General features: G+C 48.9%; 1 protein-coding gene across 1 annotated transcript in view; it reads left to right on the forward strand.

Moving 5' to 3' along the window:
- Positions 1–17473, forward strand: part of SASH3 (SAM and SH3 domain containing 3) — a 28827-nt gene that overhangs the window by 10104 nt on the left and 1250 nt on the right. Inside the window, exons 3-8 of the mRNA XM_029067898.1 lie at positions 2230–2353; positions 4724–4876; positions 6050–6191; positions 13007–13164; positions 14822–15028; positions 16373–16523. Coding sequence (XP_028923731.1) covers positions 2230–2353; positions 4724–4876; positions 6050–6191; positions 13007–13164; positions 14822–15028; positions 16373–16523 — 935 coding nt within the window. The remainder of the gene's footprint in view (positions 1–2229; positions 2354–4723; positions 4877–6049; positions 6192–13006; positions 13165–14821; positions 15029–16372; positions 16524–17473) is intronic.

Here is a 17473-nt window from a genome sequence, read left to right on the forward strand (position 1 = left end):
TCAGGGGAGACAGACAGACAAGAACAGTGGCAATAAGTAGAGTCGAGGGGAAGAACATCTCGTAAAAACAATGGCGACTAAATAGAATCGAGGCGATGTACATTTCATTAACAAAATAAATAGGGTAATGAAAATATATACAATTTAGCGGACGAGTACAGTGCTGAGGGGATGGGAAGGGAGAGGGGGAGGAGCAGAGGGAAATGGGGGGAAAAGAGGGTTAAGCTGCGGAGAGGTGAAGGTGGGGGTGGTAGAGGGAGTAGAGGGAGAAGAGGAGCTCAGTCTGGGAAGGCCTCTTGGAGGAGGTGAGTTTTAAGTAGGGTTTTGAAGAGGGGAAGAGAATCAGTTTGGCGGAGGTGAGGAGGGAGGGCGTTCCGGGACCGCGGGAGGACGTGGCCCGGGGGTCGACGGCGGGATAGGTGAGACCGAAGGACGGTGAGGAGGTGGGCGGCGGAGGAGCGGAGCGTGCGGGGTGGGTGGTAGAGAGAAGGGAGGAGAGGTAGGAAGGGGGAAGGTGATGTAGAGCCTCGAAGCCTAGAGTGAGGAGTTTTTGTTTGGAGTGGAGGTCGATAGGCAACCACTGGAGTTGTTTAAGAAGGGGAGTGACATGCCCAGATCATTTCTACAGGAAGATGAGCCGGGCAGCGGAGTGAAGAATAGACCGGAGCGGGGCGAGAGAGGAGGAAGGGAGATCAGAGAGAAGGCCGACACAGTAGTCTAGCCGGGATATAACGAGAGCCCGTAGCAGTAAGGTAGCCGTTTGGGTGGAGAGGAAAGGGCGGATCTTGGCGATATCGTAGAGGTGAAACCGGCAGGTCTCGGTAACGGATAGGATGCGTGGGGTGAACGAGAGAGACGAGTCAAGGATGACACCTAGATTGCGGGCCCGAGAGACGGGAAGGATGGTCGTGCCATCCACGGTGATAGGGAAGTCTGGGAGAGGACCGGGTTTGGGAGGGAAGATGAGGAGCTCAGTCTCAGTCATGTTGAGTTTTAGGCGGCGGGCCGACATCCAGGTGGAGACGTCCCGGAGGCGGGAGGAGATGCGAGCCTGAAGGGAGGGGGAGGGGACAGGGGCGGAGATGTAGATCTGCGTGTCATCTGTGTAGAGATGGTAGTCAAAGCCGTGAGAGCGGATGAGTTCACCGAAGGAGTGAGTGTAAATGGAGAACAGAAGAGGGCCAAGAACTGACCCTTGAGGAACTCCAACAGTTAAAGGATGGGAGGGGGAGGAGGCGCCAGCGAAGGAGACCGACTATTGAATGAACGAACGAATGATTGGCTGCTCTGGGGGCATTTGGATATTTGCCTGGGGGGATTAGCTGAATTTGGGGCACTTTCCAGGGAGGTAGTGGGAAGCAGCCTGTAGCCTGCCTGTAACGTCTCCCTCTGGTACCTCCAGTCAGGGCTTGGCATTCTGGGAATTTGCCTGGCCTGCGGGGAGGAGGTCATCTGATCCTACCTCTAGTGAATTTTTTCAAAAAAAGATCAGTCAATTGTATTTTTTGAGTGCTTACTGTATGCAGAGCACTATACTAGTGCTTGGGTGGGTACAATATAACAGAATTGCTAGACACATTTCCTGCCCAAAGTGAGCTTAGATCTTCCGGGGGAAACAGACGTTAGTATAAATAAATTACAGATATATAATAATAATAATAATAATAATGTTGGTATTTGTTAAGCGCTTACTATGTGCCGAGCACTGTTCTAAGCGCTGGGGTAGACATAGGGGAATCAGGTTGTCCCTCGTGGGGCTCACAGTCTTAATCCCCATTTTACAGATGAGGGAACTGAGGCCCAGAGAAGTTAAGTGACTTGCCCACAGTCACACAGCCGACAAGTGGCAGAGCTGGGATTCGAACTCATGAGCCCTGACTCCAAAGCCCATGCTCTTTGGGAGGGCTGAATAAAGGGTGTGAATCCAAGTGCAAGAAGGCTGGGAGGATGCATGGTTCAAAACTTAGTAAAGTGCTCTGCACACAATTGGTGCTCAAAGAATACGATTCAATGAATGAATGAAGTACCGGATCTGTGTCAGGGGAGGAAGGAGCAACTTCAGGAAACAACCCCATGCTGTAGCTTTCAGCCAATCAATCCTATTTATTGAGCACTTACTTTGTGCAGAACGCTGTACTAAGCGTCTGGAGGAATCTGTAGATACATTCGCCACTTACAGTCTAGCAGGGCCAAGAGTAGCTCCTTGGATTTCTGGATTTACTGATCAAGTTCACCTTGTCTCCTCTGTTTCTTCCAGCTTTCACTTCAGCGCTCCAGCAGTTTCAAGGATTTTGCCAAATCCAAGCCCACTTCACCTGTAGTGAGTGAGAAGGAATTTAACCTGGAGGAGAACGTGAGTCCTTGAAAACCTGGGATGTGTGGTTGGTTCCAGGGAAACACTATCTTTGCCCATATGAACATCCCCTTGCTATCAACAGCAGGACATGCTCACTTTTTTTTAATTAATGGTATTTGTTAAGTACATACTATGTGCCAAGCACTGTTCTAAAATACAAGGTTGGACACAGAGTCCTTGTCCCACATGGAGTTCAATCTTAATCCCCAGATGAGGTAAGTGAGGCACAGAGAAATAAAGTGACGTGCCCAGGGTCACAGAGCAGACAAGTGGAAGAACTGGGATTAGAACCCAGGTTCTTTGGACTCCCAGGCCCATATTCTTTCCACTAGGCCATGATGCTCTGATTCTTTTGAGGCTTAGAGACCTCTGATAATAATGTTGGTATTTGTTAAGCGCTTACTATGTGCAGAGCACTGTTCTAAGCGCTGGGGTAGACACAGGGGAATCAGGTTGTCCCACAAAGGGCTCACAGTCTTAATCCCCATTTTACAGATGAGGTAACTGAGGTACAGAGAAGTTAAGTGACTTGCCCATGGTCACACAGCTAACAAGTGGCAGAGCTGGGATTCGAACTCATGACCTCTGACTCCCAAGCCCGTGCTCTTTCCACTGAGCCACGCTGCTTCTCAAGCTTCCACAAATCAATCAATTAGGGGTATTTATTGAGCACACTGTAAGTTTATTATGGGTAAGGAACATGTCTGCTAATTCTGTTGTATTATACTCTCCCAAACTCTTAGAACAGTGCTCAGCACATTGTAAGCATTCAGTAAATACTACTGATTGATTGCAGAGTCCTGTACAAAGTGCTTGGGAGTGAGCAATAGTTTGTAGACTGGATCCTTAACCACAAGGAGCTAGTGGGGTCACATGACATGCCTGTCTAATCACACTCATTCATTTATTCAATGGTATTTATTAAGCGCTTACTGTGTGCAAAGCACTGAACTAAGCCCTTGGAAAGTACAATTAAGCAGTAAAGAGAGACAATCTCTGCCCACTACAAACTCACAGTCTAGAGGGGAGGAGACAGACATCAATACAAATAAATTAAATTACAGATGTCCACCGTTGCCTTTAAGCTCACAGAGGACCTCCCCAATACAAATAAATTAAATTACAGATGCCCATCGTTGCCCTTAAGCTCGCAGAAGACCTCCCCTGAGGCGAGGCAGACTACTGAAAACCAGGGGTGGAAGGGTGGGATGGGACAGGGCTGGGACAGGAGTCCCTTGCTGAAGATTTAGAGAGAACTCTGTCCCTGCTGAACCCCGAGTTCCTGGCAGGTCCCCCAATTCCATACTCAGTTCTCTAGAACTCCTGCTCTTTGCAGCCAAACATAACTGAATGGGCCAATAATCCTAGTAACAATGATGGCATTTGCTAAGCACTTTGTACTGAGCACTGTGTTAAATGCTAGGGTAGCTTTAAGATCATCATATTGGACACAGTCCCCCATAGGTTCACAGTCTGAGTAAGAGAGGGCAGATATTTTGTCTCCAATGTACAGATGAGGAAACTGAGGCACAGAGAAGTTAAGTAACTTGCTCAAGATCACACAGCAGGCAGGTGATGGAACTAGGAGTAGAACCTGGGTCTCCTGATCCCATTCCCTTTTTATTATTTAATCCAGTCAGTCCAAAGTATTGTCAGTGTCACCCCGAAGTGGAATTCCCTGGATCTTAGTGCGTCACATTTCAGCTGGAAAGTCCAAAGGCCCTTTTATATGGTATTTAAGTGCTTACTATGTGCCAGGCACTGTACTAAGTGCTGGGGTTAGAGACAGGGTAATCAAGTTGGATGCAGTCTGTCCCACAAAGGGCTCATATTTTACAGATGAGGTAACTGAGGCACAGAGATTTGCCCAAGGTGACACAGACAAGTGGAGGAGCCAAGATTAGAACTCAGATCCTTCTGTCTCCCAGGCCCATGGTCTACCCATTAGGCAACACTGCTTCTCACTGCCTTCTTTGCTCGGTACAAAGTGCTCAGTAAATGCCATCATTGTTACTATGATTATTGGCCTATTCAGTTACGTTTGGCCTGCAGAGGGCTCACAAAATGAGAAACGTCCGAGTGCATTTTATTGTTTGGTTGGGGAGAGTTAAGCTGGCTCTGATCTCCCCCAAAACCTCAAAATTCACTGCCTCAGAACCCCATAGATTGAGCACCCCCGTCAAGCTGCCTCTCAACTTGCGGTCCGCTCTCTGCATCTCTCTCCGTCCTTTGGGTGCTCGGCCCCTCGGCCGATCTTCTGACCCGGCCTTCCCTGCTGGCTGTTTGCATCCTGTCACGTGTCCCCGCGACCCCTGGAACACTCCCCAGCAGCCTTCTCACCCCAGACCCCTTCGTGCCTCTTCACAGATCCCTGAGGATGACTCCAAAATTCCTATCACTGAAGAAAATGGCAAGGGCGGGAGTGGCAAGAAGCTGGGAAAGAAGTGGAGGGCGGTCATCTCCCGCACCATGAACAGAAAGATGGGCAAGATGATGGTGAAAGCCCTTTCGGAGGAGATGGTAAGGAGGAGGAGTTGGGGGAGGCGACTAGAAGGTGGGTTGGATTCCATCCAAGTCAGGTGCAGGAGGCTGCTCTCGAGGCCATGACGGGAAAACGTTCTTGAATGTCAAGAAGAGGACAGGGTCAGAAAGGAACATCCTGGAGTGGTCTGGCCCTGGGTGAGGGTCGAATTAAAGCCATGGGAAGGCCTAGGAGAGTGTGCAACACAGGGGGCTCACCTTCCCAGATGGCCAAAAATCCCACAGCTGATCATGCACTCCCCTTCTTTGCTGGCTGGGGCAGAGCAAGAAAGAGCAAGAGATGGCAAGTGTTTTGGGTCAACTTTGGGGGTCCCTAGTGGCTGGCGGGGCCCCTTAAGGGTGGTGGGCCATGGGCTACAGCTCCATTAGTCCAGTATTTAATTTAGCTCTGCCAGAGGCAAGTAATCAGATAATATAACCTCTTGAGGTCCCCTTACGGAACTGGGTCCCTAACCAAATTCACTCGTAAGCCAGTAATTTCCCCAACTAGAATCCAAACTCCTGAGGTACCCCTGATTCCTCAGTGGGAATGACCTGAGACTGGGGTCAGAGGCTTCTGGGATTAGACAAGGAGCCAATTATCAATCGTCTTGATGCCCTTGGCCCTGCCATTCATTTAATCTTTTAAATGAATTTAAAAGATTTATTGCCATTTATTGCCATTGTTCTTGTCTGTCCATCTCCCCCGATTAGACTGTAAGCCCGTCAAACGGCTGGGACTGTCTCTATCTGTTGCCGACTTGTTCATCCCAAGCGCTTAGTACAGTGCTCTGCACATAGTAAGCGCTCAATAAATACTATTGAATAAATACTATTGAATGAATAATCTTATTGAGTGCTTACTGTGTGCAGAGCACCATATTAAGCACATGGAAGAGCACAATATAACCATAAACAGACACATTCCCGGCCTACAGCGAGCTGTCATCCTGGACCGGTACGTCTTCAGCACGATCAGGTTTCCGCTTTTCTGATCCTCGTGCTCTGGGCTGTAGGCACCGCCGACACGTCCTTGGAAGTTTTTAGAGTGAGGTGATTCCACTTCCTCAGTCTTCCCAGATAGGTGACTTTTCTATCTGAGGAGATTCCTCCATCCTAGGCTCCGGCCTTCGGTCTACCAAATAGTCTCTGTCTTCCCCCCCTGCTCTTCAGGCAGATACTCAGGAAGAGGAATCAATCTCTCCAACTTCTCCAGACTGTGAAACTGAAGGGCTGAGCCATGAAAAGGTGGCCATGTGTTACCTGGAGCAAGAGGAGGACACCCGCCAGCCTCTCAGTCGCCAGACATCCACTGGTGAGTTCCCTGGAGGAGGTGGGAAGAGCACGGGCCCAGAAGTCAAAGGACCTGGATTCTCATCCTGACTTTACCGTGTGTGATCTTGGGCAAGTCATTTCACTTCTCTGTGCCTCAGTTACCTCATCTGTAAATAGGAAGATTCAATCCTACTCCCTCCTATTTAGACTATGTGCCCCATGTGGGTCAGGGATTGTATCCAACCTGATTAGATTAACTTGTATCTATCCCAGAGGTTTAGAACAGTGCTTGGTATATAGTAAGCGTTTCAGTCCTGAGGCTCTGGGAATTGCAAGGGCAGTAACATGGGCCCTTCAGAGCAGGGGGAGTGGGGAGAAATTGGGTGTCCCCTCCCTTCCTGTTGGCCTGGACCAGCAGCCCCCAGCCCTGAGTCACTCCCTCTGTTGGCTTCCTCCACTCCTGTGCTGAAGCAGCTGACTCTACGGGAGGACATGGAGAAAAAAGAAGCCAACTTAATTCACTTTAAATTCTTCCTCTCATGCTACAACTCCCTCCTGTCTGCAAGATGGTGTTATTATTCCTCCATCAGACTTTCCCTTGTCCAAACCTACTGCGCTTGCTCCCAGCTTTCAATTAACTCCCCAGTCCTCCCACTTTCTCCCTTCCTAAGAACCAACAACTTTTTGGCCTCTTTCACCAACATGCTGCGGTCTTGCTCATCTTTCCCAGGGTCGGGAGGGGTGTCTATCTGTCTCCACATGCCTGACCTCTATACCCTTCTCTAGTTTTTTAATGTTTTCTGCTCCGGAACTTGGATTTTGTCTACTTAAATCTTTGTGTGTTTGTCTCTTCTCTCCCATTACTTGAGGGGTTTTTTTTTACTGTATCTGTTTAGTGTTTACTATGCGCCAGGCACTGTGCCAAGCGCTGGGGTAGATAAGAAGCTAATCAGTTGGACATAATCCATTTCCCACGTGGTGCTCACAGTCTTAATCCCCATTTTATGGATGAGGTAACTGAGATCCAGAGAAGTTAAGTGATTTGCCCAAGGTCACACAGCAGGCAAGGGGCAGAGCCGGGATTAGAACTCAGGTCCTTCTGCCTCCCAGGCCTGTGCTCTATCCACTAGGTCACACTGTTTTTTGAGCTCTTCCGAGCCCTTCCAAGAAAGAAACCCAGATTGTTCTTCCTCTTATAAAGTCTCCGTTGCCTAGTTAGATCTCTGCAGTGTGGCCTTGTGGATGGAGCATGGGCCTGGATGTTGGAAGGACCTGGGTTCTAATCCCTGCTTTGCCACTTGTCCACTGTGTGACTTTGGGCAAGTCACTTAATTCCTCTGTGCCTGTTACCTCATCTGTAAGATGGGGATCAGGATTGTGAGCCCCAAGTGGGACAGGGACTGTGTCCAACCTGATTAGCTTGCATCTACCCCAGCGCTTAGAACAGTGCCTAATATAATAATACCCCAATTATTATAATTATTATCAATACTGCTGATGGTTTGCATGACTCAGGGCTACAGGGCAGGGCGTTGACTTAAACGGTCATTCTTCCAGCTTGACGGGCCTTTCCCACAGCCCCTCTACACGCAGTATTGATAAGCAGTAATTTTCTTCTATCAATTAATCGTGGGCATAGTAAGGCACTGTACTAAGTGGTTTGGAGAGTACCCAATGTATCCTGTCCTCAAGGAATTTATAATCTAAAGAAGGATTTTCTGGGTTCCTGTCCAAACTCAAGATAGAGCTGCTTTGTTCTGAAAATGTGTTCTCTAGTGTGTTCCCCATCTACCTGAGGCTGATATCCCTCTCTAAATCTGGGGAGAATCTCAGTTTCCCCTCAAGCATCTGGGCTAGTGTCTGGTGTGTGGTGGGGAGGTGGACAGTCTCACTGGCTCCAGACTCACCCTTGCCCCAAACCACAAGGCCTTCGTCCATATATTTATAAAGCAGCACTTTGTATCTGGCACTCTGCCGAGCTTGCTTCATATTCCCTGCCCCTGAGGAGTTTACAGCATCTTTGAGGAGTTTACAGGCTAAGGGGGAGGAGTTTCCTTCCCATCAGAGATAGAACCGCTGACTGTGAGATGGAACCCGTGGGTTTGGTTGCCATGGAGAGATAATCTATTATTATTACTGTTATTATCATCACTACTACTAATAATCATTGTGGTACTTGTCAAGTGCTTACTATGTGTCAGGCACTGTTCTAAGCACTGGGATAGAAACAAGATAATCGGATTGGTCAGAGTCCCTGTCCCATATAATGCTCACAGTCTTAATCCCCATTTTACAGATGAGGCGATTGAAGCGCAAAGAAGAGAAGTGATTTTGCCCAAGGTCACAAAGCAGACAAGTGGCAGAGCCAGAATTAGAACCCAGGTCCATCTGACTCCAGGCTCTTTCTCTATCCACTAGGTCATGCTCTTGTAAATTTTTACGGTCTGTGACTAAGAAAATATAATTTTTTTCAACATCATTTAAGTATTTATTGTGTCTCAAGCACTGTTCTAAGTGTTGGGGTATATAAAGTTTTATCAGGTTGGGCGCAGTCCCTGTCCCACCTGGGGCTCACAGTCTAGGAGGGAATAGGATATAATCCCCTTTTTACAGTGGAGGAAACTGTGGCACAGAGAAGTGAAGTTACTTGCCCAAGGTCACCCAGAATGTACAGGGTGGAGCCGGGATCAGAAGCCAGGTCCCCAGACTCCCAGGCCAGTGCTCTTTCCGCTAGGCTGTGCTGACTCCGGCCCCTTGGCCTCCAAGATGAGGGGTGCCCAGGGGGCTAAGAGGGGAGTGCTATGTCGTTGTGCCAGCAAGACAGGCGGTGGTGATGATGGTTACGGCTTAGCCCATTCTCTGATACCAGCCTCTGCCATGGACAGAATCATCCAGGACGGACCACAGTGAATAAATGTTAAATATATAAATTTTGTCTGTGTTTACACTGAGGGTAAATTCCTACTGGATAAAACTCAGGTCTGGGAGCCAGAGGACCTGGGTTCTAATCCCAGCTGTGTCACTTGCCTCCTGTGTGACCTGTAATTGCTCTGTAATTTATTTGTAATAATAATAATAATGTTGGTATTTAAGCGCTTACTATGTGCAGAGCACTGTTCTAAGCGCTGGGGTAGACACAGGGGAATCAGATTGTCCCACGTGGGGCTCACAGTCTTAATCCCCATTTTACAGATGAGGTAACTGAGGGACAGAGAAGTTAAGTGATTTGCCCACAGTCACACAGCTGACAAGTGGCAGAGCCAGGATTCGAACCCATGACCTCTGATTCCGAAGCCTGTGCTCTTTCCACTGAGCCACGCGCTGCTTCTCAAATTATATTATTAATTTTATATGTCATTTATATTAATGACTGTCTCCCCCTCTAGTCTGTAAACTCGTTGTGGGCAGGGAATGTGTTATTTTTATATTGTACTCTCCCAACTGTTTAGTATAGTGCTCAGCACACAACGGTCAATAAATTTGATTGACTGACTGACCGACTGACTGCTCTGTGCCTCATTTCCCCAACTGCAAAATGGGGATTCAGTACATGTTCTCCCTCCTTCTTAGACTGTGGAAAGGGACTGTATCTGGTCTGATTAACTCAAATCTACCCCAGCATTTAGACCAGTGATTGATGCACAGTAAGTGCTTAATGAATAACATAAAAACTAAGGAGGTGAGGGAAGAAGAAGTTGTGAAGTGAAGAAGGGAATTTCCAGATTCTGCAGTCAAGTTTATGCGTTGGTTCCCTGGTCTCCCCTCTATAGTAGGGAAAACTGGGTACCATGCCTGCCCTGGTCCTAATAATGAGTTTGAATGCAAATGAAGTTGGTCACTCTCAATCCACAATGGAAGGAAGAGGCCCTTGAATTCAGCGGGAGAAGCAAAGCAGGCTAGTGGATAGAGCATGGGCCTGGGAGTCAGAAGGATCTGGGTTCTAATCCCAGCTCTGCCACTTATTTGCTGTGTAAACTTAGGCAAGTCGCTTAACTCCTCTTGCCTCAGACACCTTATCTGTAAAATAGGGTTTGAAATTGGGAGCCCCACGTGGGAGAGGGACCGAGTCCAACCCGATGATCTTGTATCTAACCCAGCGCTTAGTACAGTACCTGACACAGAGTAAGAGCTTAACAAATACCGCTATTATTATTATTCTGATCCACAGATCCTGAGACGCCCTTCCCAGGGTTGTAGCTCTGCTTTCCACCCAGATTCTCAACACTCCCAGCCATCTTGGACAGTGAGCCTATGCTTTTCCCTCTTTCTTTTTGGATCCCTCCTCTGAGGGCTTTTAATTGCACGTTTCAGCAGCTTGCAACCAGACAAGGAGGGGGAGGGTTCTGGTTTGGCCACAGCATTGAAAAAAGAGCACCGTGTTGTGCCTCTAAAAGCGACTGGCGGAGCAATCCTGGAAATTAGACCTGTAAGCTTAGCCCCCTCCCCTCACACACCTGGCAACGTGTGGGAAAAATCATTATTAAATCACTTTGAGAGAATGTTAAAGAAAACAGGCTACTCTCCTGCCTGACATGGAAAGAATAAGTCTTGGACTAGTTAATCAATCAGTGGTATTTATTGAGCACTCACTATGTGAAGAGCACTGTTCTGAGCACTTGGAGAGTACGGCATGGCATAGTGGATGGAGCAGAGGCCTGGGAGTCAGAAGGTCAGGGGTTCTAATTTCGGCTCTGCCATATGTCTGCTGTGTGACGTTGGGCAAGTCACTCGACTTCTCGGTGCCTCATTTACTTCATCTGTAAAATGGGAACTTAAGACTGTGAGCCCCCTGTAGGACAAGGACTGTGTCCAACCCGATTTGCTTGTATCCACCTCAGCGCTTAGTACAGTGCCTGGCACATAATAAGCACTTACCAAATACTATTATTATAATTATTACAAGAGAATAAGGAGGTGCATTCTCTGCCCATACTGAGTTCACCTTCTCTGGCCAGGGACAGTTAAGGTAAATCAGTGGGAAGCAGTAAATTAAATTTCCCTTCACCTGACTGTGGCCCACAGTCTACATAAGGGAGCCATAATGGTGGTGCTTCTTATGTGCCAAGACCGAGTTCTGTCCCACATGGGGTTCTTAGTCTAAGTAGGGTGACTGCATTAGGCTGGATGATCATCAGTCGATCAGTGGTATTTATTGAGCACTTGCTGTATGCAGAGGGATTCCTACTCACCAGCTAAATAGACTAAGGTAATAAAAATAATAATAATAATAATGGTTATTTAAGTGCTCACTGTGTGTCAAGCACTGTCCTAAGCGCTGAAACTGCTCTAAGCACGGGAGCTGTTCTAAGGTAGGACCCAGTGTAGCTGTTAGGGGATTGGGGGAGGGGGCGAATATCTAGACCAAGGTGGCTAAAGTGATGGTCATAGTGGCAAGAAGGGGAGATGGCCCATCTTCCCAATCATCTCTTTAGCAGCAGCATTCACCTCCGCTGCCATCAGTTATGCCATCGCTGTTGTCTTTTTCTTTTTATGGAACTTAAGTGCTCACTATACGCCAGAGACTGTACTGAGCGCTGAGGGAGGTACAAGATAATCAGGTTGGACACAGACCCTGTTCCACAGTCTAAGTCAGAGGCTGGAGGATTTAATCCCCATTTTACAGATGAGGTAACTAGAGCCACAGAAAAGCAAAGTGACTTGCTCAAGGTCACACAGCAGGCAAGTGGCAGAGCTGGAATTAGAACCCAGGATCTCTGGCTCTCAAGCTCTAGTTTTGTCCACTAGGCCATGATGCTGTTGTGGATTTCCTGAGGCTGTGCATGCATGGAGGTATCCGGCATGGTAGAGCTACCTATTTCTGGCCAGAAATTTCCATTAACCCCCACCCCAGGGAGATATCATATATGTCCTATGTATTTGAAGATGATGCTATTAATGTTACTACATTGTTGTTGTTTTCGGTATTCGTTAAGCACTTACTATGTGCCAAGCACTAATTTAAGCACTGGGGGAGATACGAGTTAATTAGGTTGGACACAGTCCCTGCCTCATGTATGGCTCCCAATCTTAATCCTTATTTTACAGGTGAGGCCACTGAGGCACAAAGAAATGAAGTGACTCATCTAAGGTCTCCCAGTAGACAAGTGGGGGAACAGGGATTAGAACCCAGGGCCGTCTGGCTCCCAAGCCTGGGCTCTAGCCAGTAGGCCATGCTGCTTCTTGCTCAGATTTTGCTATGAAAATCTGGATGCTGAAATTCCCCTCCAGGAAAAAACTAATGATCAATGGCTATATAGAGGGGCTACTGAAGAGACCACTTTTAAAAAAAATTATTTTAAATATATTTAAGCATTTACTATGTACCAGTCACATTTGGATTTAGTAGAAGAACTTTCTGCCACTAAGACTTATTGGTGACCCACTGCTCTCTGACTGTCACGTACAAAGTAGATCAGTCAATAATATTTGAGTGCTCACTCTGTGCAGAGCACTATACCGAGCACCTGGGAGAGAATACAAGAGAGTTGGTAGACACATTCCCTGACCACAAGGAACTTACAGTCTAGAGACAGACATTAAGATAAATTACAGATACGTACACGTGTGCTGTGAGGCTGAGGGTGGGCTGAATATTAAGTGCTTAGATCCAAGTGCATAGACAACACAGAAGGAAGAGGGAGTAGGGGAAATGAGGGCTTAATCAGGGAAGGCCTCTTGGAGGAGGTGTGATTTTTTTCTTTCTCCATAAGGCTTTGAAAGCGTGGAGAGCGGTGATCTGTCGGATATGAAGTGGGAGTGAGTTCCAACTCTGTGCCGTGTTATCATCTCAGGATGAACAGTTATCAAATCCACCCTCCCAGTTTGCAGCTGACCCTTCTCTGCTCCTTCCTGCAGGCAGCGAATTGTGTAGCCCCGGATACTCCAGCATTTCCCGGGACAGGGGGAGCCTGGAGGAGGCCTCGCTACCCTACACGGGACCCTTCTGTGGCAAAGCTCGGGTCCATACGGACTTCACTCCCAGCCCCTACGACAGAGACTCCCTGAAGCTCCAGGTGAGTGTTTTTCCCCAGCGCCTCCCTCCAGGCCGGGCCGGTCGGCCGAGCTAGAGAAGTGATTCAGAAAGGCTTTCTGCTCCTATTAAGCAATCGACAGGGCCCCGGTCCATCTTGTGAAACACTAGGGGAACCGAGAGCGAGAGCCCAAGCTTGGCAATTTCCAAGACACCCCACCCCTTCCCTGGAACTGCCTGGGCCAGAGCTCAGCCAGCAGCTGCCTGGAGCTATTCCTAATTTTAGTAATTCCTCTTTTTTTGAGAGTCACTTCCCTGCCCCTCCCTCCCTCCTACCTCAACTGAACCTCCCTTCCTGCTCGGCCCCTCCCTTTCATAAATGAAGCAGTGTAGTCTAGTGGATAGACCGTGGGCCTGGGAGTCAGAAGGACCAGGATTTTAAACCTGACTCCGCCACTTGTCCGTTATGTAACCTTCAGCGAGTCACTTCACTTCTCTGTGCCTCAGTTACCTCATCTGTAAAATGGAAATTGACTGTGAGACACGGACTGTGTCCAACCTGATTAGCTTTTATCAAACCCTAGCGTTTGGTATGGTCCCTGGCACATAGTAAATGCTTAACAAATACCATAAAAAAATGCACCGCCACCAGGAGCGAACACCCCATTGCTCTTAATACTGATCATTGTCCTATTTAAGTGCTTACTAAATGCCAAGCTCAGTGTGGGAATCCATCAAAACATAGAACATAGAGAAGCAGTTTGGCCTAGTGGATAGAGTGTGGGGCTGAACATAATAATTGTGGTTTTGCTAAGCACTGATTAGGTGCCAAGCACTGTACTATGCCCTGAGTCGATACAAGATAATCAGGGTGAACACAGTCCTTGACCCACGTGGGGCTCATAGATCAATCACAGTTACTGAGAGCTTACTGTGTGGAGAGCACTGAACTAAACACTTGGGAGAGTGCCCTATAACACAGATGATAGACTTGTTCCCTGCCCACAATGAGCTTACAGCTAAAGTGAAAGGGAAAACAGGAATTCAATCCCCATTTTACAGATGAGGAAACTGAGGCAGAGAGAAGTGATTTGCCCAAGGTCTCACAAGAGGAAAGTGGCAGAGCGGGGATTAGAACCCAGGTCTTCTGTCTCCTAGGCCCACGCTCTTTCCACAGGCCACGCTACTTTAACAGATCACTCCTAATAGAAGGTGGAAGGTCAGGAGGAGGTGGTAGGTAGCAGAGGGTGGGGTTCAACAGTTGTCCCTATCCACTGGAGTTCCCCAAGGATCTCGAGAGCAGATGGGCTGAACTTCCCATCTGCCTCGCTGAATTCCAGGTCGGCATCCTGAACTTCGCCCTGACCCAAGCTCGTCTGCCCTCCTGTGTGGTCGGAGAGCTGCGGGTAATTTTTTAACCTGGCAGCTGCCAACTTCCAGCTGGTGTTGATCGTTGCTAGGTTGGCCTTCGGGTGGCTGCGGTTTTGGTGGTCTGCCCACTTGGAAGATGTGCGGGACCACTGGGAAAACAGACGTTCCCCTGGGGAAAAGAAAACATACACGCATGCACATACCCCACCTCACCCCATCTCATTTGGGGGGATTATCCCAAAAATGGCCGGGTGGCACAGAGCTGCAGCTCTCCCCGGAGGCCCCCCCAACCCTGAGCTTAAGCTCCATCTGCACTGTGTCCCCCGCAGAAAGGAGACCTCATCCAGATCATCGAAAAGCCCCCGGTGGGCACCTGGATGGGGCTGCTGAACGGCAAAGTGGGCTCCTTCAAGTTCATCTACGTGGACGTCGTGCCGGAGGAGGTGACCCCCGCCCGCAAGAGCCGCCAGCCGAGCAAGAGCAAGCGCCCCAAGCCCAAGACCCTGCATGAGCTGCTGGAGCGTATTGGCCTGCAGGTCAGTTTCCGGGAGGGCTACGCGGGTACAGCGAGCTTTGGGAGCTTGGAGAGCACCCTGGCTCTTGTGCAAGTGCCCCCGTAGAGCGGAACTGGCTTAATCAGGGGGAGAGCTACCTGCCGGGCAGCCAGGGCCACTGTTGGGAAGATGGCATTGGCACTTAGCATCCACCCCACCCTCAGCCCCACAGCACATGGGTCCGGATCTGCGGTTTGTTCACTTACATTATTGTCTGTCTCCCTGCCTAGACTGTAAGCTCCTTATTTTTACATTGTATTTCCTTCTATCATATTTACTGAGCACTTACTATACGCAGAGCACTGTACTAAGCACCTAGCACTGTACTATTGTATTTGTGAAGCACTTACTATGTGCCAGGCACTGAACTAAGTGCTGGGGTAGATACAAGCTGGTCAGGTTGGACACGCTCCATGTCCCACGTGGGGCTCGCGGTCTCGATCCCCATCGTACAGAGGAGGGAACCGAGGCACAGGGAAGTGAAGTGACTTGCTCAAGGTCACGCAGCAGACAAGTGGCAGAGCCGGGATGAGAACCCAAGTCTCTGACTTCCAGGCCTGTGCTCTATCCACTAAGCCACGCTGCTTCTATGCTTCACTGCTCCTCAGTGGCAGGGAATGTATACACCAACTCTGTTGTACTCTCCTGAATGCTTAGTCCAGGGTTCTGTACACAGTAACTGTTCAAATTCCATTGATGGAGCACTCACTGTGTGCAGAACACTACTAAGCATTTGGATGAGTATAATACAACAGTTTTGGTAGACCCGTTGCCCATCCATAAGGTGCTTTCTCTTGACTTTAGGCCAACTGGCTCTGTTTTCACAGCACCCAAGTGGCCAGCAATGGCAGCCCGGAGGACTGACAGGGTCATCCACAGTAGCAGGGGCCAGCCTATAATTCTGCTAGTATGTTTACTCATCATCATCAACAATGGTATTTATTGAGCACTTAACTGTGCAGAGCACTGTACCAAGTGCTTGGGTAAGTTCAATACAACGGAGTTGTTAGACGCATTCCCAGCCCACAGCGAGTTTACAGTCTAAAAGGGGAGACATTCATTCAATTCAAAAGTATTTATCGAGCTATACTGTACTATGTGCAGAGTACTGTACTAAGCGCTTGGAATGTACAGTTCGGCAAGAGATAGACAATCCCTGCCCAATGACGGGCTCACGGTCTAAATGGGACAGACTTTAATATAATGAGACTTGGACTCACTTTGGGGAACTACAAGCGACTCTGAGGGTGGTTTCATCTGGACACGGTCTAGATGGGGAGGGCTTGGTTGCTAGCGGGGCAGGATTGAAAGAGACTCTGTTCCCAGGAGCACACATCCACCTTGTTACTGAATGGCTACCAGACCTTAGAGGACTTCAAGGAACTGCGTGAGACTCACCTTAACGAGCTGAACATCACCGACCCCCAGCACCGAGCCAAGCTGCTCACGGCGGCTGACCTGCTGCTAGACTACGACAGTAAGCGTGTAGCTTGGGTAGGGGTTGTGGAGCGGGATTCGGTCACTAACCACCCCCCTTAGCCCGTCCCCCCTCACTTCCTCTGCTGGCCCAGGACTCGTGGAGCTTCCTAGGGGTAGTCCTGCTTCTGAGATTTCCTCCACCTTTAGACTTTCCAATCCAAACCAGAGACCCCTGGAAATCCACTTGGGTAGACATAGCTTTCCGGTTCCCATGAGCCCCCATTTGCTCTGCAGATTGGTCTCTCCCAGATGGGATGGTGGGGTTGAGAAGAGAGCAGAAGCGGGGCCCGGTATTCCCTGACTGAGGGAAGAGGGCTTGGGCAGAGGTGGGATTTTGGGGGAACAGGGACGAGGATTCCAGAGGCCCCTGGGCAGGCAGTAGGGATACATCAAGCACCCAACCAGGGCCACAAGACAGCAGGAATCCCAGTCATCCACAATCCGAGACAGCTCCCCATGCCCTGCCTAGGGCCAGTGCCCAGGTTCCCACTGCCAGGGCAGGCTGCCATCCTATAGGGCAAATAAAGACTGCTTATCCCGGCAAGAGCCCGCTCCTACACCAGGAGTATCGCCAATCAAGCGAGAACACTGTTAGAAACAATCACCCCCTAGCTACCAACAGTGACTCACCCTCCCTTCAAACAATGCAGAGAGGCAAATCCTTGAGCTGAAAGGGGCTCCAGTTCCATTTCTGAGAACAAAGTCCTCCTCCCTGAGGAAAGAATCCATGCTTTTGCCCAGCCTATCCTTTTGAGCCTTTCCCGTGTGGTTCTGGCAATATTTTAAAAGAGGTGGCAAATTTCAAATTTGGTTAAAAAAATCATCACTTTGGGTAGTCATAGCATAAAATGCAGCTCTGTACCCAAAGGGGGAGGGCCCCTGAAGTCCATATCTGACTAGGTGGGTTCTGAGATATTACTGGCAAATGGGTCAATTCATCATGCAGTC

Source organism: Ornithorhynchus anatinus, chromosome 6 (assembly GCF_004115215.2).
Source record: "Ornithorhynchus anatinus isolate Pmale09 chromosome 6, mOrnAna1.pri.v4, whole genome shotgun sequence".
NCBI classification, from domain to species: Eukaryota; Metazoa; Chordata; class Mammalia; order Monotremata; family Ornithorhynchidae; genus Ornithorhynchus; species Ornithorhynchus anatinus.